General features: G+C 38.5%; 1 protein-coding gene and 1 long non-coding RNA gene across 2 annotated transcripts in view; one reads left to right on the plus strand and one right to left on the minus strand.

Moving 5' to 3' along the window:
• Nucleotides 1–2,551: 2,551 nt before the first annotated feature.
• Nucleotides 2,552–6,428, minus strand: LOC139442487 (uncharacterized). The gene is made up of 3 exons (XR_011651694.1): nucleotides 6,371–6,428; nucleotides 3,232–3,294; nucleotides 2,552–2,636 (listed from the first exon to the last, which is right to left on the minus strand). It is a non-coding gene; the product is annotated as an uncharacterized lncRNA (long non-coding RNA).
• The window catches only part of LOC139442486 (protein YIPF4-like), a 178,147-nt gene continuing 159,385 nt past the window's right edge, over nucleotides 5,857–24,618 (plus strand). Inside the window, exon 1 of the mRNA XM_071223297.1 lies at nucleotides 5,857–6,002. Coding sequence (XP_071079398.1) covers nucleotides 5,951–6,002 — 52 coding nt within the window. The 5' untranslated portion in view covers nucleotides 5,857–5,950. The remainder of the gene's footprint in view (nucleotides 6,003–24,618) is intronic.

Genomic DNA, 24,618 nt, shown 5'->3' on the forward strand with positions numbered 1-24,618 from the left:
CTATAAATGTCACAAAGATGGTCGTCTCCATCAGGTGCATCTGAGTGGTGTATTTCATGTCGAGATTAAACACTTAAAACTTTTCTAAAATCATTGAACCGTCAAGGTTTTTAATCATTTTGTAAATCGTTGAAATCACTCGAACTCTACACTTGTAAAGTCAACACCATGTGCTGTTAATAAAAGCTTCATTACAGTTTACATTTTGTTGTTGTTTTAATTCATATTTCTATGATGTCATACATATGGTCAATATGCCTCTGGAAAGCAATTATCTCTACAAGCCAATCACACGACAGTTCGCTTGTGGTTTTTTTTGGTTATTTTTTTTTTAGTGTCATACAGTTACTAACACGAACTTGTTCATAGTAAAACCACACTGTTAACACTTCAATTCAACGAGAACTGTGAACCTATAGTGAGTGAGTGAGTATGGTTTTAAGCCGCTTTTAGCAATATTCCATCAATATCATGGCAGGGGACACCAGAAATGGGCTTCACACATTGTACCCATGTCGGGAATCGAACCCGGGTCTTCGGCGTGACGAGCGAACGCTTCAACCAATCAGCTATCCGACCGCCCCTTCGTACAGATTCACATCATAGATCTATCCAACTTCATTCGAGGTGCTCTGACGTCAGCACTTACATAAAAGCTCCTTTCAACAAATTGTCACAGGATAGGTTTTCAATAGCCTATTTAGGCTGAAATTTGATTGTTAAAACGAACAAATGTCCAGTTTGGCACTCAAGGGGTTAAACTTTTGGAACTATATTTAAATGAGAATCTTGCGTGCCCAGAGACGTTAGAAAATTGGAATCTTTGTAAAACAGTTTAGTGTTAAATATTATTGTTTAATCACGTTTGTATACACGCAACGAATAAATATTATTGATGTGAGTGTATTGTCATTTTGTTTGTTTTTAACATATACCCAACCTGATACAAAACAGTCAATTAACCTTGTGATATTCGCTGCAAGAGGTTTTGAGTTAAAGGTAATGAACGCTGTGATGTGACATGGTGAAATAATAGAAAAAAATATACAATAATTGGTAACAATAAACTTAAGAAATTTTGATTTGGTAAAATACAATGTATAACACTTAGCATGGATTTTTAAAATTGTCCGACTCGCAGACGAACTCGCATTAGTCTTTTCGTTCAAAATCGAAATGGATATATTTATTAAATCCAAAAAGTATGTACGGATGTACAAGTGCTATTCGATAACTAAACTAGGGAAAGATGCACATGAAAATCATGCACATGTTGCTGAGATGATCTCCTGACTTCTACATACTCTTTGGAAGATATTAGACATAAACACAATTAACGAAAATTATTCTTATCACTGCAAGTTAACATGAATATACACTCATACTGTAAGTAGGTCAAGGGTCAGATGCATTCGGGCAGTGTTTGAAGTAAAATGCTCGAATTTCAACTCGTGAAATAGTCGTTCGTTGGTTTCTCCTGTAATTACAAATACTCTGAATCAGGCATAATAGACACATTCTTTGGAAGACATCCTCTCTCCGACTTTAATTTCTCGTGCTAAACACAGTATTCTCCCACCGAATATCATGTTTCCCACTTGATTTTGTTATAACACACAGAGGTGAAGTTTCCAGCTAACACCCCATGCTCTCAATTAATTTCAAATAATTATCAAATTGACTTCCAAGTTATCAGGCAACGACCATTCCGTTGGCTAGCTATCGCGGTATTATAATAATGTATCTAGCAAACAATGGTTACATGGTCAGTTTGAAGTTAAAACTATCATGAAATATTTCACACAGGCGAATTGGTGTTTTTTCATATAATTAGTGTTGTTCTTTTACAAAATTAGATCTTGATATTCTCAGTATTCATCATGCCTTTATTGAATAGCATGTGTATAGTAACTCATACCATATCTGAACTTTCTACAACGGAGTGGAGCTGTGGTTAACCAACCCCCTCCATTCATAAGCAGGCTCACGATAAATGGCATGTGGTGACCTCAATTTCAGGAGGCACTCTAGTCAGTATTTCACGAAACAGCGACACGGACAAAACGAGGTGTTATGTGTATAACATATACCAACTCATTCGGAGTGTTGTAAAATAAACCTCACTTGTTACCATAGAAGCAATATGATCTACTGTTAGATGCGTCGTCAACTGTGTACATAGTACACTAACTAAATATGGAAATAGTACTATGCCCATTGAGTGCTGTAAAGAAGGTGATCACGTGACTCCCCAGCGAATATGTACTTGGTGAAGCTTGCGTTGAATTGATCATCGGGTTATCTTCCTGACCACTGACAGAGGACACAATACACCAAACGATTAATCTTAAGGTTTTAAAAAACTAAACATGCTAAATTCAGAATATTCTAACTTTATCTCAAGTCATAGAAATGTATCATGACAAGGGTTAACTAACACGATGCTAAGATCACCTTTTTAAAACCTTAAGATTAATCGTAACTGTTTTGTAAAAAGAGATAAAAAACAAACAATATAAGAATACATTGATCGATGTCTGACTTTATTAAGCAGCACATAGGTAAAGGTAACTACATCACTATGTCTCTTCATTACGATGGTTCTTCAATGGGACGCCATTTGTGGTGCACACATCCTAGAACAAAGGGAACATTGAATTTGTACATGTACTTTTTTTTCCCTAAAGATAATAAACTCAATCATGGTGTTTTTTTCATACAAATGCATACATCATGCAGAAACAGACTATAACATCTACAGCCAAGAATCGCAATGCTAGTACCCAAAAGTTGTGCGCCGCTCGCACAACAAAGTATAGTCTGTATTAGAAATCACTTTGTTACATTTCATAAAAAGTGAATTTTCATAAAATCACTATGAGTATTCTATTTCTTGCTTTGTAAAATGTTTAACGAGTGATGTTTTATCAACAACAACAACAACAACAAAAACAACAAAAAGAAGAAGAATTATATCTGATTTCTGTTGGGTATCAAACTCTACAAATGGATTCGTTAAATAAGAATCTGTTTTAAGTTTAAGTGTTAAATAATCTGAATTATTTTGCCAAAAGCATGGTGTACAAATGCATACATAACATTACAAAAATGCTTTACACAAATATGCATTAGAGGTAGACAGATGAGAAAGAAAGAAAACAGATTTCAATGTAACTAATTACATATCGGTAAATAATTTGTAAAAATATTTTGATTAAAATTATTACTCACCTAAGACGACTCTGACACAGCAGCACGTGACCTCCATTCTCCTCATTCGTTCCGTCTTCAATACTGTCAGCAAGGTTAAAGTGTAAATGTCAGTCACTCAACACGACCGTTGAGTTTTATAACACATATGGACATAGATCACACTCTTATTCCTGGGCTGATAATCTCAGCAGGCGCAGCCCCCAGAATGAGCATGGAGAAAAGGTACAAAAAGGCGGCAAAATTCAGTCGCAATAACATTCCATTTCCCGTGCGATGTCAAGTTTTCCATATGATGATATTCTTTACTATCGAGTGTTCTTTGTTAATGTAAGTAAATTGCATCTGGTCAGTTGACCCTGTATTCATCTAATTCACCTGATACATCACTTATACATTTACACATTAATGAGTTATCTTGCATATTAATGAGGGATTGGTGACCTAAGTTTCCATATAAGGATATTCATTACTATCCATTGTTCATTGTTAATGAATGCTCAAGTAATCTTATCTCTTAGAAGTTATCCACTAAACTACGTTATTTCACTCTATTTTTTCTCATGAAAATGATTCTGGGTATGGGTTAAACGAGTATTTTTCCATTGAAAAAAGGAAACTGAATCGACATTTTGAACTCCAAACATCTTTTAGAAAAAGAATGTAATTTTACAGTATTAAAACGTCTCAGACCAGACTGGCAAACTTTGCAGTCTTCAACACACGGGTTTCGCGATACCGACTCTATATTTCTCCGAGCTGACCTCTTGGAGTCAAGACTGTTAACCCTTATTTTTTTATTTAGTTGTCATGGCAACTGAATGTTAAAAAGAACTTATAAGAGGTAACACTAGAAGAGTTAAGAACTGGACATGTGGTTTCTATGGAAATTCAACTCACACCCCTCTTTGCCACATGTGACAGTCATAACTACACGAAATACATGCATCAATGGAATATGTCTAACAATGACATTCCTTTCCCCGTGAATCACATTTGAACCTCGTAGTAGCCACTTCCAAATAGGGACACTCATTACTATGCTTTGTTCTCACTTAATGAAGGACTCATTAACACATTTCCTTCTTGCATTGGAACAACAGACCTCTCATTACTCTTTCTGACCTGTGACGTCATGATTATATTTCACAATGAATGAGTTATTGCACTTATGGATCAACGTAGCCTGAGATATGGAATGGTGCCTCATAGAACTGACTTGTAGGTCAGGCGCGAGATTCAAACCGAGGACACGTGACAGCCCGTGAGCGTTCATGGCAACGTCCGCCATCTTGTTTTTAGACACGTGTTGTTCTACGTTTAACGAATGGTCAAGTAATTAATTGAATGATTGCATCCGGTCAGTTGACCCTTAATGAATGTAATTGAATATCGGGAGATCTTTCTACATGCACCTGTTCCTGGGCATTTTTTTTAATCCTACCACACATAGCCCGCCACCGAATGTGCACAGAGAAATGTCTTCAAAGCAAAAGGTTCAAATGTTCACCACATGTTCTCGCGCCAAAATGGTCTCACAATGACATTCCATTCCGCGTGAGTCAAGACCCAACCCAACCCCTGGTCGTAGTAATATGTCCACATAGGGACATTCATTACTATCCCGTGTTATACGGTTAACGAATGGTCAAGTCATTAATTGCATGATTGCATCTGGTCAGTTGACCCTTTATTAACCTAACTGACCTGTGACGTCATGCATATATTTGCATATTAATGAGTTATTCTGCATATTAATGAGGCAATGACGTTGACAACACCCAACCCCCCACCCCCATCCTCAAGGTCAAGGTTATGTGACGTCATCAGTCACGTGGGGTTACTAGGTGCACTTGTGACGTCATCAAATGAGGATTTGAGGATGGATACTTCTTACTTATTATCTACTAGGATCTATACCGAAACGTCGCTTTTTACAGTATTAAAGAAGTTGTTATCCATAAAACTGTGTCTATCTTGTCATCCGCCAACTTCTAAGTAATGCCTATCAAACAAGTTACTCAGCACATTGTTTGGTTGTGTTCAGGCGATCGACTTTCAATCATTTTCTAACACTATATGGAGTTTGGACCCAACGTGTCCAAATTTCAGTTTGGTCGTTTCTTCGTCAGTTTACATAAAAAGTTTTGTTAATTATGTCCATTATCCACACAATCTTAGAAGTGGAAAAGTACATTCCTCGAGCAGTTGTAAAAACAGAGATGTCACGTTGACCAGTTTTCTGCCAATCTGGGCAATTGCTACACATATGGTTGTTGTAAAAATGATTTTTATTATATAAAACTGCTTTATCATACTGTTATTTTCAATGGTGTGTTTTAAAAACTCCTAGATCTTCATATGTACTGTTGTATTTGTGAACAGTGAGACAAATTTAACATTCTTTACACGTGTTGAATTTGAAATGTGACGTAAAAAATCTCTTATGAATACATGACACTTTTTATTGATAGAAACTTATTTCATTCTTTTATGAAGAAAAGAAAATCTTAGCTTCTAAACTTGATGGAAAAAAAACATGACTCTACCCGAAAGGCCGTATTCTAGGGCGGTTTGTGTTATGCTTTCGACCGGTTTGGTTGAAAGCCGATTCAAGTGCTCACGAGAGATCGGAGTGTTGCTAAATATTGAAGTTTCTTCGCTGTTCGGAGCTGTGCAACGACAACGTCACAACTCAAACAAGGCAGATCAACGGTGGAAAAGAAAACACTTTGGGCCGATGTATAAGTCATCTAACGACGAGTTCCAGTTCATTGTGGACTCCAGTAACGGTAATGCAATAATTTAGTCATTCAAACAGAAACACTAATATGTTGACTGATACTGGCCCTGCATAATTAAAATACGATTTTTTTCGTGTTGTTTGAGAAATTTCCAACATCAGGTTACTTTAATTGGGAAGAATTTACAAATCTATCTCAGTAGGCCCAAAACCATAGGCTAAAGCCGTACATTTTCGCGGGATGTTTGGAGAGAGGCAGAGAGATTGACTGTGGCAGGGCCTTGTAACTTGGCTACTGGTCACCGACCAGTTATCGCCTATTTTCATGTTATTTCTGACATATTCCGGCGGAAGGGGTCGTTGTCGGCACAGGTTCAATAACCCCAGACATAAATAATTTCACACACATAAACTAACCTTAAAGGGGCACTGATCTAACGCCATTCCCCGGACTGGTTGTTGCCTTTGTTATTGTTTTTTCCCCCGTGAGTACCCGGATGATACGCAACGCAACTGAGCGTGACCAGAGACTGGGCTACCGTCTGCAAGGACAGTTAAATAAACTTGGAGGCTGGAGGCAATATTTGTTTTACGCATTTTTGCATAAACACCGATTGGTTAACAAAGGGCGCATGTTAATTAATTTCTTCAGCCCAAACAAACAGACAAAAAGAATGGCGGAGCTCATCGGATGTCGTCATTTGGAAATACCCCAGATGGTTATAGTTTAATAATAAAAAAAGTATCCATGCAGTGAAAGCATTTTCGGATTTCGGATTGCGGCGATAATACGATTACTACTCCCTTGTCATCCACGTTTTCTCGTATAACCCCTACACTTGTGTATTTGTCGTCATTCACTTGATGCTCAGTTAATGAATTTATTACAGGTACAATTAGTGGTAGCACCTCTTATATTACCTGACAAAGGTTCCATTTGGCATTTATTGTGTCTGGGGTAATTATTCAATCTAAATCCAGGTTTGAAGTGAGGTGAAATGTGTGTTATGTAATATGTACGTGGCAGCCCAGCAAGAGGTGAATGATCAGTTGATTTACTTTTTTTTGTAAATCAACAGATCGTTCCTAGTCATCAAAGGATTAACAGAAAATACGTTGATTAATTAATCACTGTTATCTTGCACAGTGGACATGTCAAAAGTGAGTGTTTACATGTCTAGGTTTACTAAAACAAAGGGAATACACTCATATCATGGCGTGAAGTGCCCATGTAAAAACAACATACTTTGTTCAAAGGGTTAACTGATAATACGTTGATTGATTGATCACTGTTATCTATCACTCAATGGATGTTTTAGGAACCGTGGACGTTATGAAAATAGTTGTCACGTGGGCTTTCTCAGCCGACCCTTGAGACTTGACACCTATGTGAAACACCTAAAACAATCCAAGTGATCAGTTGAGAAACGAACACGGGTTATAATATCCCAAAACGATAAATATCTTTTAAAATATTGGATTGTTTTAGTGACACATGATATCGAATGAGTTTCTTTGTACAGCTACAGACAAGTGGGATATTGTTCCTTTGTGTGGATATTCACGGATACATTCCTCGAACAAGGAGCTGCCTAATATTTATACACATAAATTTGGTAGGTTGTAATTATGGTATTTGCATTTTGTTTTCCTTCATTTGCTGTAGCATGGAACCGATTCGTTCTTGTTTCTCTACGTCTTGGTTGGGAAATTCTTCAATGCGCGATAGACGTTGTTTTCACAAGTCTTTTCCTTTGTAAGCGTGTATATATTACCGTCAATTTGTAAAATGTGATTCTCTCAGGCAATTTATAAAATGTGTAAATATTTCAGTCATTTTGACTGAAAAATCTGTCCAGATTGACTAAAAATTGATTAAGATGATCAAAAGGGCCTACAAACATCACAACAGATTATTATGTAGGACTAGAAGCCAAACAACATAGAAATGTACTTTTCAACGTAACATTTTCAGTCTCTTGTGATGACATTAAACATCAAAATGTTTGGAATTCGTTATCATAATAATACAGATGGAAATGTTTTTCAGTCACTTTGTAAAATAACTGAATATTGAGGCGTTTAATAAATTTTAAAATGTTACACATTTTGACTGTAAAAAATATACACACTATAAAAAAAGCAATGCTCAGGTGAAATATTTACTTTATGTTGCAAGCAAAAATAGTGTAAACGAAAATCGCAAAATTACCAAGCAAGTGACTTATCAAAACTTCGTAACCATTACCGATTCTACCCACAAATATACCTACATTTCCTTATTATCTCAAAAACTGTATTTCATTTTGTTGATCAATGTGACCATACGCCCTTATTACTACCCATAAAAGTGACTAATGCGCTTACGAATGGCGCAGCAGAGGTCGCGAACTAGTCTAGATTTCTGCTATACATCCGGGTACTCACTGGGAAAAAACAATAACAAAGGCAACAACCAGTCCCGGGGAATTGCTTTAGATCAGTGCCCCTTTAAATTCATGGTGTCTGGCCGTCAGCTGGCACCGCTCTGTGCATCTTCCAAGGCAAGAGAGTTAACAGACTATGAAAGTCCGGTTTCCACCCATGCCGAACTAGGCTAGTGTTATGGAGTTACATTTTGGCAGGACTAATGAATGTGTGCATAGTCAAATCAAAATCGTGCAACCGCCATTTTGTTTGAAACAAATTCAAGTGATACGAGAGGTGGAATCTGATTGGTCCATAGGAGAGGCATAGAAGGGACATAACTTGTTTTATTACTTGCCCGTGAAGAGATCACCCGTTTAATAAACATACAGCTGTATTACACATTGTGTAATACCAAAACGAGTGGTACTTATGTACTCCCGGAACACGTTTCACGAATAAATATTGAAAGCTCTCAACATCCCTTGGCTTATTCAATGACATTGCGTGTGGAGTTGATAGATCACTGAGAGGAGCTTATGCACACTCAATGACCCCAGCAACCTTGTTGCTAGGCTGACGTCACATGGCATTGTTTCGCCAATGGGTCTTGCAACAAAATTCCACAAATTACATCATCGGGTATTGTGACGTTATTGTAAACTTTGAGGTACAAGGCCAATTCCACAAGGCGATCGTATTGTAGCGCAACGACCGTCGTTAGTCTAAGTTAAAGTGTGTGAGTTGCGATAGTCTTAGCCCTACGATAATTTTGTGAATTCTAAAGGTGGACCGTTGTATGGTATTAAATTCATACCTTTCAACTTTTGACGTGTTTGAAGTATTATTCTCTTAAACTCAATTGGACTGTGCCATGGATCGTGTAGGTGTCAGCCTATTCATACTCAACAGTATAATTCTAAAAACGTTATAAATGGCAAGTAATAAATAAAATACTAAACTCGCTCCCGTGTAAAACCAATTTTATGAAACTCGTGAATAGTTGTGGTATTCCAACTACTCACTCGTTTCATAAAATTGGTATTACACGGGAGCTCGTTTAGTATTCTATATATAGCCACTGGTGGCGCTACGATCGAGTCCAGGAATTCCAGTCTAGTTCAGCAAGGGTGGAAACTGGACTTTTAAAGTCAGTTTACTCTCTTGCCTAGGGAAGATGCGCACTGTGATGAAAAACGTATACATTTTATCAAAAGTGTTACAACGTTCTTATTTATCTACACAGTGTAATTCAATTGTAGTGAGTGAGCAGGGTTTAATGCTGCTTTTAACATTATTCCAGTCATATCGCGGCGTGTCAGCTTAATGTGGGAGGAAAGCCCGAAGTGATACAGGTTTCAGACGTTTACCACCTCGGTGAAACCCACGAGCATGGGTATGGTGCTGACAAACCTAGAAACATAATTGGGGCGAACTGGGATTCGAACCCACAATCATAGGTTTCTTGCGTGCCCAAGGGACGCAACTCTGCACAGCGAATCGTGGCGCTTTAGACGACTGGGCCACCCGTGCCCCCGTAATTCAATTTGAACTGGAGTTGATTGTCTTTCCAACAGTAACTAAAGTCAACATATCCAAAAAATCTATGCACTGCCTAGCCATCGATCAAAGGGCTGTTATTGTAAGTTTCCTACTATTCTACATTAATCGTAATATGGAAGCACACACAAGTAAAGTCAAGTAAGTGCCCTTGTTCGAAATTAAATGTCCAATAATCCATATCATTGGAAAGTACATATCCTAACGGTGATAGACATATGACATTTATTTCGAATTACACATTAATTGAGTATTTCTCGTGATTTATATTTACAGATAAAAATATCCCAAGGAAATTGTCAGTATTTTATTACGTCAAAGTATAGTTGACGGAAGTGGTAGTGATTAGTTCATACTCTGACTGTTTCAAAGATTATGTTACAATACGAATGACCGTTTTGGAATGTATATCTTGAAGAAATCCTGATTACGTCCATGTAGGTTTTAGGATCCATGCTCTTTCATTGGTGATAAAAACATCTTTGGGGTAATTGACTGTCACAACACGGAGTAATAACACAACCCAAATATGGATTAAGAATACATTTATAAAATAAAGTTGAGAATTATACTGATAATGACGTAACTTATGTACTCACCCCCATTCAGCTATCTTCCACTATCACCCTTCACACACACTTTGTTACTCTAACACACACTTTCCAAATACTTAAGGTTACTCAACCCCACAAACAAATTCACAAAAATCGCACTAATACTCTATCTCCTAAATCCCAACCAATGCATCAATGTATCATTGCATCAATATCTGAACATAAATATATCAAAACATCAATACCTCAATACATCAACATCTTAAGGCATCATTGCTTCAATACAACCATGTCAACAATCTATTTTCTCTCATGTACACATTAGGTACACAATATATATATATACAAAGTCATTTTCTCCATGTCTCCCTCCACCATCACCACACTGTACACTTAACATAGTTCATGGTCACATGAGCCTCACACAGGTCTTATTCCATACAGATGTAACCATCTTCATATATACTCAACAACAAAAGTTCCTGTGACACCAATATTTTAGTGTATTGTTCAAACAAGTAAAGTTTGATTTTCAATATTGTAGTACATGTACGGAATCAAGTCACAAAAATGCAACTGCTACAGAAAAGCATGCATTCCATGCAAAAGTTGACTTTTATGCAAGCCCCATGCATTTCACTACCCAAGAATGGGTATAAAAACATGTGTTAACAGGATTCCATATGCATTGTTTAGCATCGTGCTGACAACAACCACTCAGTAAAACAACAAAATTACGCAATTATTCAACATTACGAAATGCCAAGCCTGTCTGAAAATGAATGTCTGCGAGCCATTGGTATGCTTGAAGCAGGATCGAGTCAACGTGATGTTGCGAGACAATTTAACATCCACAGAAACACCATTTGGTGTTTATGGCAACGTTCGCAACAGACGAATGCAGTCAGAGACCATCCTCGGAGTGGCAGGCCACGCGTAATATCTTCACAAACCATACGTCGTTGCCTCAGATGTGCAGGGATTGTCGCCAGAAGACACGCCAGGTGTCCCATTTTGACAGGAAACCACCGTCATGCACGTCTACAGGGGTGCAGACAGAGTCTACGCTGGACGGCCATGCAGTGGGGACAAGTTCTATTCACTGACGAGTTTTCACCTCAGACACAGCGATGGATGGATTCGAGTGTACCGACGTCGAGGTGAACGTTACATCAATCATTGTGTCATGGAGCAAGACAGAGGACCCGTTTGATAGTGGTAGAGGGAAATCTCAATGGACAGCGCTACCACGACGAGATCATCAGCCCTGTTGTTCTACCGTTTTTGCGTCGTCATGGCCCAGGCATTTCAACATGACAACGCCCGGCCTCATATTGTTTGACTTGTTCAGGATTCTCTTCATCAAAACAACGTGAATGTCATCCATTGGCCAGCTCGCTCCCCTGATTCTCTCACCAATCGAGCACATGTGGGATGAGATGGATCGGCGCCTTCGACCGCAACCACGTGTTCCTTTGTGCGACGCCTTGTCCATTCCATGAGACGAAGATGTGTTGCTTGCATCGCAACCAGAGGTGGACACGCTATTGATTTGTAAATTGACATTTTGGCATGTATATGTTTTTTTTATGAAATCACGCATTTTCTGAAGTCAGTATGGCAAATTAAACCATTTTAACACTTACAGGAGTCTTTCATCTGTTGCAAACCGAAATTGTTTCAGATTTGGTAAAAAACGTAAATTTGCATTAAATCTTATTCAATGTCACAGGAACTTCATCTTCCCGAGGCAAGAGAGTTAACTGACTATTAAGTCCAGTTTCCACCCTTGCCGAACTAGGCTGGTATCATGGAGTTATATTTTGGCTGGACTAACGAGTCTATGCATAGTCCAATCAAAGTAGCACACCGAAATAGAAATCAGGTTCGTTAACTGTCGTGCAGATTTTGGTCGATTGCAGGATTTGCAAAGCATGTGCACCGCCAACTCGTTGTCAGCAGATATTTTCCAAATCTTTTCATGTTTTTAATCAAGGTGCTCACGTGATTTGATGCATTTCGCAATGTAAGACATGTTTTGTCACAACATATATCTTGATTATCGATCAGATCGTCCTGACCGGGCGCCACCATTTTGTGTGAAGCAAACGCAAGTGATACGTGAGGTGGAATCTGATTGGTCCATAGGAGAGGCTTAGACGGGACATAACTGGTAATAGCCACTGGTGGCGCTACGATCGAGCCCAGTAATTCCATCCTAGTTCGGCAAGGGTGGAAACTGGACTTTTTAAGTCAGTTAACTCTCTTGCCTCGGGAAGATGCAGGAACTTTTGTTGTTAAGTATATTTTGCCATCTGTCGACTTGGGATCAGGCTTCATAAAATGAATGACACCACCTCACACATCGTTCAGGTGCCCCTCTGGTTCCCCGGACGCTGTACAACAATTGTATACAAGTAAGTTTATATGCTAGTAACCATTCACCTTACATCGAGTATTATATACTCAGATTTGTACACACATAGTTATTCAACAAACAAATGAGCATGTGAGCATGCTCAGAATAACTGCACACGGTTATTCAACATACATCAAGCCTGTACAATATTCGGAAAACTAAAAAAGCGTAGAGTTATTCAACATACATTGATGTCTAAAGTAAATGTACATAATGATATTATGGGGGATGTTTTCAATACAACGACGACTACCAAAACACAGCCAAATCAAAACTTTAAGATAGCTTTAACTTAATTCACAATGAATATACACTATAAAAGACATGTTTCTACATCTGTTTACTATTCCAGGCCTCAAAGTTTAAATTTTTACTTTTAGCCCACGAGGATATTGGAAAGGTATAGGAGCAATAAAAAATTAGCCACCGCGGCTAAGGTATCTAAAGATGTGACCAAGGATTGGTTAAAGAAACAAGCGTTGTGGCAAATATATTTACAAGCACCGCATTATATACCGAGGAAGAAGTTTGATATTTTTACAACGAATGAAGTTCATCAGGCTGACCTCTTGTTTCTTCCCCACGATAAGGTAAAACGCAAAACGTACAAATACGCTTTAACAGTAGTGGATGTGGCTAGTCGATACAAAGAGGCTGAGCCATTAACCTCGAAAGATTCAACAGAAGTAGCTAATGCACTGAGCCGCATATATAAACGTGGACCGCTAAAATGGCCTAAGCTATTTCAAGTAGATCCCGGTCGCGAGTTAATGGGATCGATAACTAAACTTTTAACAAAGCACGATGTCGAAATCGTCCGTGGTGAAAGAGAGGCCCACCGCAGTCAAGCTATCGTCGAAAGATTTAACAGGACATTAGCGGAACGTTTGTTTGGCTATCAGTATGGGATCGAAATGAAATCCGAGCGATTGAGATCAACCGAATGGGTGACACGTTTATCAGCCGTTGTATCAGCGCTGAATAATGAAGTAACAAGATTAATAGGGAAGAAACCATCCGATGCGATTAAAATGAAATCCGTGACTTCCGAATCTTCAGCACCGAGGAGAGGCAAAGAACGAAAACTTCCGGATAGAGTAAGGGTAAGATATTTATACCAGGCCGGTGAACTCGAGGGAGGCCTCATCGCACAACCGATCCCATATGGTCCCTTAAGACGTATAACATTAGTCGATTGGTTACGAAAGAAGGAGAGCATATTCTTTATTATCTTCAAGATGGACCGGGTAGGGCATTTGTACGAGAAGAGTTGTTCATAGTTCCCGACGGTACGGTATTACCACCATAACCATAAGCATAGGTAGTTACACCATCATTTAATCCATCTCTTTGTATCTAAGGGGGATAATGATGTCTTGTTCATTCTTAATCCATATATCCTATGATCGTAACTTCTTAAAGAGTTCATCTTGTGTTTGAACGTTCTACGGTTGAATAATGCTTCTTTATACTGTTCGTGTTTGATATGCTTTTTTAACACATACTTTTTAACGCCCTTAGCTTTTCTTATCTCTCCATTATCGGACTTTTTTATAGAATACATCTTAGGTCTTAATCCTACATACTCCGCTATAGGAGTCCCAGCACATTCATCCTTCATCTTACCTAACACCTTTTTATTTACTACGCTGTGCAGTGGATTATCTTTAGGGTAATCGCTCTTGTCGTACATATCTATTTTTTCTGCCATATCTTTATACACATCCTCGGTTTGTATTTCCATCAATAAAGAATCTGTGTCGGTATATAACACCTCGCATCTATCGCCGTATTGCTTCTTAAGTTTGTTGTAATAAAAGTCATACATTAAGTGTTTTGACAAGTCGAGAATACTCATACCGACGTACACCGGTCTGTTGAATTTTATATTACTTTTCTGCATATGCAACGCAGCTAAATCGTTATCGAATATCTTGCTTCTGTTAAAAGCCGGACTGGCTATAAGTTTCCTGAGTCTTTCTTCCTCATTAGATCTGACTAATTTAACATCAACACGCTTTCTTAGATTCTCCATAGTTTTACCAAATACCGAGTTATTCATGAGCTTATATAGATTCTTTTTCGAAATCGCTGGTAGCTATCTTTCTTAAATCTGTGTTCAGCCTTATATAGGGCTCCATCCAAGGGCTTTGATCAAACTTTAGAACTCTGTGTATTTTCTTAAGTTTCATACCTAACGATAGATATATAACTGGAGATTTCTGTAGTGAACTATATATTTTGTCTTATCCATCAAATTTTGTACGAGTTTTTCTACGTTAGCTAACCTACTATTACCCATCAAGGAGCGTTGATATTCCGACATCCAATCTTTATTCACCATTAATCTTTCGGGAGCTAGCGGATAACTGTTATGATCTTTATGTAACGAACTTGGATATTCTAGGTCAACTTCTAGTATGTACCCTTTATTCTCATCATTATTATGGATATCATTCACATTGATATTATTGACATCATCGACCCATTCAAAACCACCCGTGGGTAAAGGTTGACTCATAGCCCATCCGTACAAATTGTTGGCGTCGAGATATAATATATGCGTGTTGGGTTTACTCGGATCGTATCCTTCCACTAATTTATTATTAGCCTTAGAATATCTTTTCGCCACCTTCGATATACCCCCTCTTAATCCTTTCTCAATAAACAAGTGCATATCGTAATCTGTCAGTAGTTTTAGTTCTACGCCGGTCTTCTTCAACAATGCATCCCACGATAGTCCGGGACTGGAATAGTACTGTAACGGAAGTTTACACGCTACACTAGCCACAACCGGAACAGGAAGTTACCTTGGTTCATACGGGTGTTTCGAACATCCGGGTTTTGGAAAAGGGATATTTAAGCTCGTGCGTGCCGCACGAGCTTCAGTCAGCGTCTGGCTCCGGGGACAGGCTTGCCGGAATCTGTGCACACGTGCGTTCGGTATGGTAAGATAATTGTATTAGTAGTAGTTTGTTCTTTTTATTTGCCCAGTCACACCATTGTTTCTTTATGAGTAGGTTATAATGGGATAGATTTAGCACGTAGCTTTGTAATATTTTCTGCTGGAAATTGTGTGCCAGTGTTGGTTAGGCTAAAGAAGTTTCAAAACTTGGGACCCGGTGTGTCAACCGAGAGTGTATTAGGTATGCTCGAGGACTGTGAATAGTGAAAGCGTTTGACGCCTCTGTGTCTATCGTTCGACCGAGTGTGTTCGATATGTTCGAGAACTGTGAATAGTGAAAGCGGTTGACGCCTGTGTCTATAGTTCGACCGAGTGTGTTCGATATGTTCGAGAACTGTGAATAGTGAAAGCGGTTGACGCCTCCGTGTCTATCGTTCGATATTAAGAATACTTCCATTGGTTTGTAACAACCAGTTTGTGTCTGAACATGTAACACATGTATACTGGTCGAGAATACTTCCATTGGGTTGTCACCAGTTTGTGTAGGAATTTGTAACACATGTATACTGGTCGAGAATACTTCCATTGAGTTGTAAACCAGTTTGTGTCTGAACATGTAACACATGTATACTGGTCGAGAATACTTCCATTGAGTTGTCACCAGTTTGTGTAGGAATTTGTAACACATGTATACTGGTCGATAATACGTCCATTGAGTTGTAAACCAGTTTGTGTCTGAACATGTAACACATGTATACTGGTCGAGAATACTTCCATTGAGTTGTCACCAGTTTGTGTAGGAATTTGTAACACATGTATACTGGTCGAGAATACTTCCATTGAGTTGTCACCAGTTTGTGTAGGAATTTGTAACACATGTATACTGGTCGAGAATACTTCCATTGAGTTGTAAACCAGTTTGTGTAGGAATGTGTAACACATGTAAACTAATCGGGAATACTTCCATTGGTGTGTAAACCGTTGTCTGAACATGTAAAACATGTATACTGGTCGATAATACGTCCATTGGTTTGTAAACCAGTTTGTGTAGGAATTTGTAATACATGTAAACTAGTCGGTAATATTTCCATTGGTGTGTAAACCGTGTCTGAACATGTAATGCATGTATACTGGTCGGTAATACTTCCGTGGTTTTATATTTAGTGGGTTCTGAACTGGAAATTCTAGTATATCATTTACAAAACACTTGAAAATGATAATAAATCAGTATGTGGAATAATATTGTAGTTTGTCCTTTTGTTTAGGATTTAAGCTTTACTCTATCACTCAGAGTGCCACCCAAACTGGGAGAACCTCGTTTGAATATTTGTAAGCGTAACAAGAGTTTATGCAAACTCTTGAGGCGGGAAATGAGTCCTTAATAGTAAATCGCTTACAGTACCATGCCGGATCCAAGCCGTATTGTTTTAAAGACGTCTTTCTAAATATCTCGAATATATCGGCGAGTAACACTACATCGGTTTTTAAGTACAGATCGTGATAATCGCCTAAATTCTTACAACCTAATTTATCCCAGACCGTCAGAGCGTGTTCATAATCGGCATCTGTTATTTTAGATTCTGTTAAGTTACTAGAGAATGATTCGAGGGGAGGTTATTTAGTTTCTTTGAATCTAGACCAATCATCCATATATTCGTAAGGATATACACCTTTTTTCAGCAACAAATGACGAGTTATCTTATCGGTATATTGATTTGTTATCGCAAAATCATCGGGATTGTTCGCATTAGCTAAATTGTCCAGGGAAGATAACAGAAACTGTACGGAGTCTATGAATCTAAGCCCATTACTTTGTTTTATTCTAGAATTCCCATCCTTGTCCCTATAATGTATAGGTTTAGTCAACGAGAACGATATGTATTTTTCCATATTATTAGGAATGCACGTTAAACCGCTGTCGGTCTTTGAGATAGCTTGCATAATGAGATGTGAATCGTATCCCCTAAGGTTATGAAACACAACGGGGATGGGTATTGTTTGAGAATTCATTTTTAGTTTCAAGTTACACTCGTTATGCGCGGATCCCCGATAATTACCCGTGACGTGGCAATGATCTCTTACGGAATCCCCATCCAGGGGTTTATTACAAACGTGACAACTCGTTGACCTCTTATGGGCCCTCCAATCATCCCTCGTCTTACGCATGGGTTTCTTACACGATAATTTTTCCCTGATTATTCTCTCTTCATTTTGTAGATATTCTAGAAACTTTACCGCAGCATCGGGACCTCTGTAAATCACGGGAGTGTTTGTTTTCCCATCATACCTTACAACTATATATCCAAACCCACAAGGAATATGTTCTTGAGTTTTGTAAGTAAAACTATCTTTATTATCTTGATTGCTACGGTTGGTATTTTCTATGGGTTTGATAAGCGCTTCGAAGTCGGCGTAAATTACGTACGGTACTGGCATTTGATTACAATAATGTTCAAATTTTAATATATTTTTTCCCTCTTTAGGCATATCGATCCTGATAGCGGTCTGTCCAACACCTCTGCAGTCTTCTTTATGCGCTTCTAATAGATCTTGTCTGCTGTACCCATGTAGGCATCTTTCGCAGAAATATTTCTTTTCCTTATGTTTTGTTTGATCGTATAGCACCCTGTTTAAACTCTTTATCCACGTATAATGATATTTACCATCTTTTTCGATAAAAAATGAATTGATTCTGGGAATATGTTCCGGAGCGGAGCTTATCCTGTGTACAACAATTCCTTTAGAATGTCCGAAAACATTTATAGCTAAATTATTTTGTTTTTCCACCTTATCAATTGTGATATTGGTGTAGGTTCGTCTATACCATCGAAGTTGAGTCCATCGTTTTGGGGATAGCTAGAAGGTCTATCCGGATGCTTGTCTACGGGGAACAATGCAGATCTTATCATCATTCTTAAACAGTCATCTGACTTATTTTTTACGTTAATTATGGCTTTTTTCTTCTTATAATACGGGGGTAAATCTATATAAGATCCACCTTTGAAGGGCATTTAATTTGCTATATCTAAATATAAACTATCGATTCTATCCACACCCCAACCCTAACCTCTATTAGTCCAGCGTTCTAAAGTTTCCTGTATCCTCTGAATTGATGTATCTAATGATGCGTTTATAGTATCGGATTCAGTTATAACTTCTTGATTGCTTCGGAAATATGGTTCGGTATATTCGGTGCTATTTGTGTTTACTCAAGAACATTTTAATCGTCAGCTGGTACTTTATACTATATAAATCATCTAACTCCTCGTTAATTTTACTCCATATGATGGGCTTAATATCGTTAACATCCATGTTGGAATTAATATCCATCTTCCAACCTCCTAGATATTTACCAACGCTGGCGGATATGGGTACAAATATTAATTCTTGTTGTTTATCATCATCATTATCAATATCATCATCATCATCATTATCTAGTAAAGCGATCAATTCAGCTCTTCTCATTCGAGAATAACCTCTCAGCCCACTGTTTCTCGCTCGAGCTTTGAGTTCTCTAACAGTCTGGGGTTTGTTGTATTCCAAACCGAGTAAGGTAATCAATTCAGCTTTTCTCATTCGAGAATATCCACGTAGACCACGTTGCTTTGCCATAGCTTTTAACTCTCTGACAAAAACCATTGTGGTTGAATGGTATATGCAAAATGAGACAAATGTCTAATTGGTTGTTTTGATATATCTAAATACGTATTCTCCCCAACCTATTCCTCTCATTGATGTAATCTCTCTTCCTAGCATAAATAATCTGGTTCCTGACCCTATCAGCACCGTGTTTCTTACATAAACAATAATGACCTTTGACCCCTATCCCGCATTCAGAACACATATAGTTTGTGTTTCCGCGCCTGATGTAATAATTGTGTATGCCGCAGTAAATATCAACAAAGCGTCGGTTACATAGAGTCGTCTTACCCATGAGTGTAAATTTGCAATTATTCATGGTTTATACATCTATCACATCATTTGTCTAAATGCAAATCACATCTACACTGGTGATGCATAGCCACAGCTGTGATTATTTATGCGTAATGGTATAGCTGAAAATCAATACAGCAGCTAACCCAATAATCACAAATGTGACCTCGCGGTTCTTTTGTTCCTCTGACGGTGTATAAAACTGACTCATTGTTGGTCTCAGTATTGGGTCAATTTTTTTCCCATAAACGAGGAAGTATTCGTGCATGGCAGATTCGACATCCTTAAACGTTTGAATTGAATGTCCAGAACATTCCTTAAGCAGTTTTTCATGAATAAAGTCTAATCTCTTCATTCTCTGCCACGTATATTGTGACTGAGCTGCTTGGAGTTGTTCCAAAGCTTTGTTATGTCGTTTACTCTCCTCTTCAACTTCTTTAGCGTTTGATTCCTTCATACCAGAAAATAAATAATTACTCCCCGAAAAAGCTAGAGCATTAACAAAAGCTCCACCGACCATCATCGCAATTGTTGCCATATGTTCAATAATATAATATATTCAAATGTTTAATTACTTCATTATGTCTTCCGGGATAAGCCCTTGTTTGATGAGCATATCCTTCGTTGCCATTGCTAATCCAATATCCAGAACCATCATACCGATGTCAAAACTATTAAAATCTAGCTTGGGAGGTGTGGCTTTAGTAATCATTTAAGCCATACAAGCATAGCCAATGGCCAAGCCGGTGACCACCGCTGAATGATATGTTGCGTTTACCAACATTTTACCATCTGTAACTGGAGTAGTCATGCTTCTTATAGCATTATATGGGGGCTAACCTCTAATTGAACTTGTTGTTGTATTGGGGGTGATGTTTTCTCTTCTCCGGTCTTATAAAAGAACCATACAGCCGCTATACCAGCAACTCCTACTAGTGCCCATGTTTTAATCGGATTAATATTTGAATTATTTATTAATTTTGCTTTCCTCGCCAGTCCTCCCTTCCTCCCAGCTGCTATTTTTTGGGGGTTCTTAGTAACTCTGGGTTTTAGTATTTTCTCATTCACATGTGGTGGTTCCTCATTCACTAGTTGTTCCTCATTCACATGTTGTTGTGTTTCCGCAATCTGTTGTGCAGTTTCGTTCACAATCTGTGGTGTCACCTGTTGTGATTGTGTTTCCGCAATCTGTTGAGTCTCCATTATTTATTTGAACTTCTTTATATTATTAAGTGGGCACGTATGTTTAAATTGACAATACCTAGCCGTTATTAAAGCTGTGGTGAGTGGAGCTAAGAACATTCTGTATCTATGATAAAACTCACAGCTCACTGAGCTTATAGCGTGTTCGATGAATGGGTCTTTCTCTAGAGATTCGCGTAAATACATACGATGTTCTGCCGGAATAGGGAGAAACGTACTAGCTACGACTGTGTATAGTTGTAACATAGCCGACCCTATCGTTTTAGTCATGGTAGCTCCCAGTCTAGACTCGTAACGCACGTACAGTTTTTTGATTTCTTCGTCGGTCATGTTATCAATTTTTTCGATGGTATAATTTTCTCACACATATTGGGAACATTTTCCACCGGCTACCAAAGCCGCGAGTCTTTCTCTATGTTTATCTAAAGATTTATCTACATCAGGCTCAGATTCTTTGAGCATTTGTTCGATGAGTTCGTTGCATTCCATAATGTAATACCTAAGGAGATATTTAAGTCTAACATAATGGAATATGACATAATTTTCAACTTATCATATTTTTGCTGTAATTTTGCTATATTTGCTATAATTTTCCTATAATTTTGCTACATTTTGCAACATTTTGCTACATTTTTGCTAAGCAATTGCATAAGCAGCTGGTTGATCGGTTTTTAATACGAATTTACAGTGCTTCGTTGCCGCTAACAGTTTTATGACTTTATCATGTTCGAGCTTGGTATAAATAACATCATTTTCGCGTAAACATTCCTCGAATGAATCTCGGTCTTTGCAATGAAAGAGCGCTACCCATTTGGTCTGCTCTCTGAGATCTTTCAGGACAGAGTTGTATTTTTGAGTAAGTACCCAAACGCTATATCCGACCGGAGAATGCTAAATACGAAAGCATATCTTTCTTTTTTGTTAATTCTTTACTCGCGCTGCAGTCGTCTATTACGAAAAGGGTTGATTCTCCTTTGTATTTTTCGTGACATACTCGTAAACAGTCTTGTAAACGATCGCCCGGATCGACTCTGTGTACCCCGTCGTCATTCATTACCCAATCTCTCGATAAGTATGTTTTATTAACGCTTATAGTCGGGCACAGAATAATAATATGGATGAAAACGTCCCGATAATGACTTTGTAAAATATCTAGAATAAAAGCTGTTTTTCCACAGCCCGTTTGCCCACATATGATAGCGCAGTGCGGATCTTTAGGTAAAAGATTATTAATAGATTGCTTGCACGAATCTCCCATTCTGTATATTAAGTTGCGCATCCATAATCACGTACAAATATATGTTTAATTTACCAGCCGATTCCTGGAGCTTGGTTATCTGTATGGTGGCACCCTCGCTAGTATTTTCTATTCTCTCCCACTGCCGTGTAGTTGGTCATCGTCCGTTGTTCGAATGTCTAGCCATAGCGCGTACTTCGTGGTGAGGTATTCACCCATCGATACACTCCCGAGAGACAGATCTTTCATGACCGCGTTAACTTCCGGAGAAAGTTTTATAGAAGGAAGTTTTTTAATCTCATCCCACTGGTGATACGCTAGCAGTCCTTGACTATATAGTTGATTAGGAACGCCCTCGATAGTCAATTCTACTTTTGTAATCTTGGGATTGTAGAACTTCTCGGTATTTCTTTTAAACGCATCGGAGGGGTCCTCGAACAACATTAAAATACCCTTCAATGACCTCGTGGGGACGTTTAGATTAATATTCCACATCGTATCTTTTCTGTCCCTCATGATCTTTCGGTGTCGCAGCACGCGATCGTACAAAATGGCTAAACTTCCTGTATAATGGTTACGAATTTGTCTGGCTAATTCAGGATCCGTTATCATATTGTACTCGAGCGAGATATTGTCAATGGAATAGCTAGCATCTTCAGCAGCTCTGATTACTCTACCGTAGTCATTAAAAGTGAGTTCGTATTCTAACCTATCGCCTAGGGATGCTTGATAAAAGGGCATGTGGGAATCTAGTAATTCAAAGTCTAGTGGAACATAGAATCGGTTACCTAATGCGTCGGCAACAGCCTTATCTTTTTCGTTGGTATCAACACCATTATCAGCGCCCACGCGCAGTCTCAATGTGTTCTTATTAATTACAAATACCTTGGTACTGTAAGTTTTCCCACTCTTTATCCGTTCTCCAGAGATCCATGTAACAATAGTATACATCGCTATCGTCGATACTCAAAACCTCATTACCGCTAATTTTGATGGCGATTTTCTTAACGATAGCATGACCTATGTTCTGAACGGGCTCCCTGTTAACGTTGGTAGAAGTCAAACTAATCGTAAATGCTAGTCGGACAGTTCCCGGAACTAACACATCGTGTGCGTTGAGATTAGGAAAGCGAACCAGAAGCGTTTGATTCTGATCGATGGTACTAGGGTTATTAGTTATAGTTACAGACTGACGAATTGCTTTGACCCCTAATGGATCTCGAAGTCTACGTTGTGGGTTTAACTTGTGTCCGGTATTGCGAAGACATTGTTATATTGAAATTATGTAACCATATGTTTAATATAAAAATGACTGATTTTGATATTAATGACTTTGATCTAAGTACCTTTGATGATCAGAATCCAATCGAAGATACTGATGAAACCAGCTTTAGTGGCATGAATCTTAACTGTCAATGATTATTACGATACATTAAAAGAAGATAAAAATTATGTTACCCCAATAGGTCGTGACTATTCAAAGTTTACGATAGATAGTAAAGGAATATTGATCTTATGAATTCTCGTACTCGTAAGCCCCTAGCCTTGTCTACGATAGCTGGTAAACACGGCACCGTGTTTGTTCGTGATAAATTAGGTTTTGTGGACTACGGACGAGCAAAACTTTCTGCGAAGACTACTAAGGTTCTTCGAACTGTGCGTACTGAACTCGATAACACAGATAATTTGGAGGCTTCCTCGATGGTGGCCTCGAACGGACTCGGAGAAATCTTGGATACCATTGATGATCCTCATTTAGAGGTATCACCATCCTTGGGGTTTAGTATTAGGGAATTACGAGGTCTTGACAAGGCAATGCAAACAATGCAGGGAGAACTCATCAATAATATAGCCAAGCTATCCGAACTCAACAAACATATAGTTTACGAGAAAACAAAACTTGAACAGGCAGGCAATGAATTCAGTAGACGCCGCGTAGCGGAAAGATTACGTAACTTAGAAGACGAAAGATCGGCCCACCTCGAAGCAGCTTCCAGTAATAGAGAGGCACTTCTTTCGCAAATCAGTCGAATTCAAGAAACTATCGATCGAGTCCTCAACGATGACACTACACTGGCCGATAAAATTAAAACAGGGAATAACAATTGCCAGTATTTTAACCGCGTTGGGATTTATTATATCGACTTTGACTCTCGCATTAACAGGTGGCGCAGGTGGTAGTACACCGCCCACACCGCCTAACGATAAAAACGGGATAAAAGAGTGGATAAAAAAGCATTTAAAAGCATTAGGTTCAGCACTGGGAAAGCTCGCTGAGAAAGCCGCGGCCACACTTCCCGGTATAATAGGGAGTATAGTTTCCTGGCTATTGAATTTATTAGCTAAGACCACCACTTGGCTTAGTCAAAACTTGTGGGGGCTGATCGTAGCAATTGCAGGGCTGTTGTACGTATTCGCTAAGAACTATTTAACCAAATCATGAGTAAA

The sequence above is a fragment of the Haliotis cracherodii genome, unplaced genomic scaffold (genome assembly GCF_022045235.1).
Source record: "Haliotis cracherodii isolate W230 unplaced genomic scaffold, xgHalCrac1.p SCAF_5, whole genome shotgun sequence".
NCBI classification, from domain to species: Eukaryota; Metazoa; Mollusca; class Gastropoda; order Lepetellida; family Haliotidae; genus Haliotis; species Haliotis cracherodii.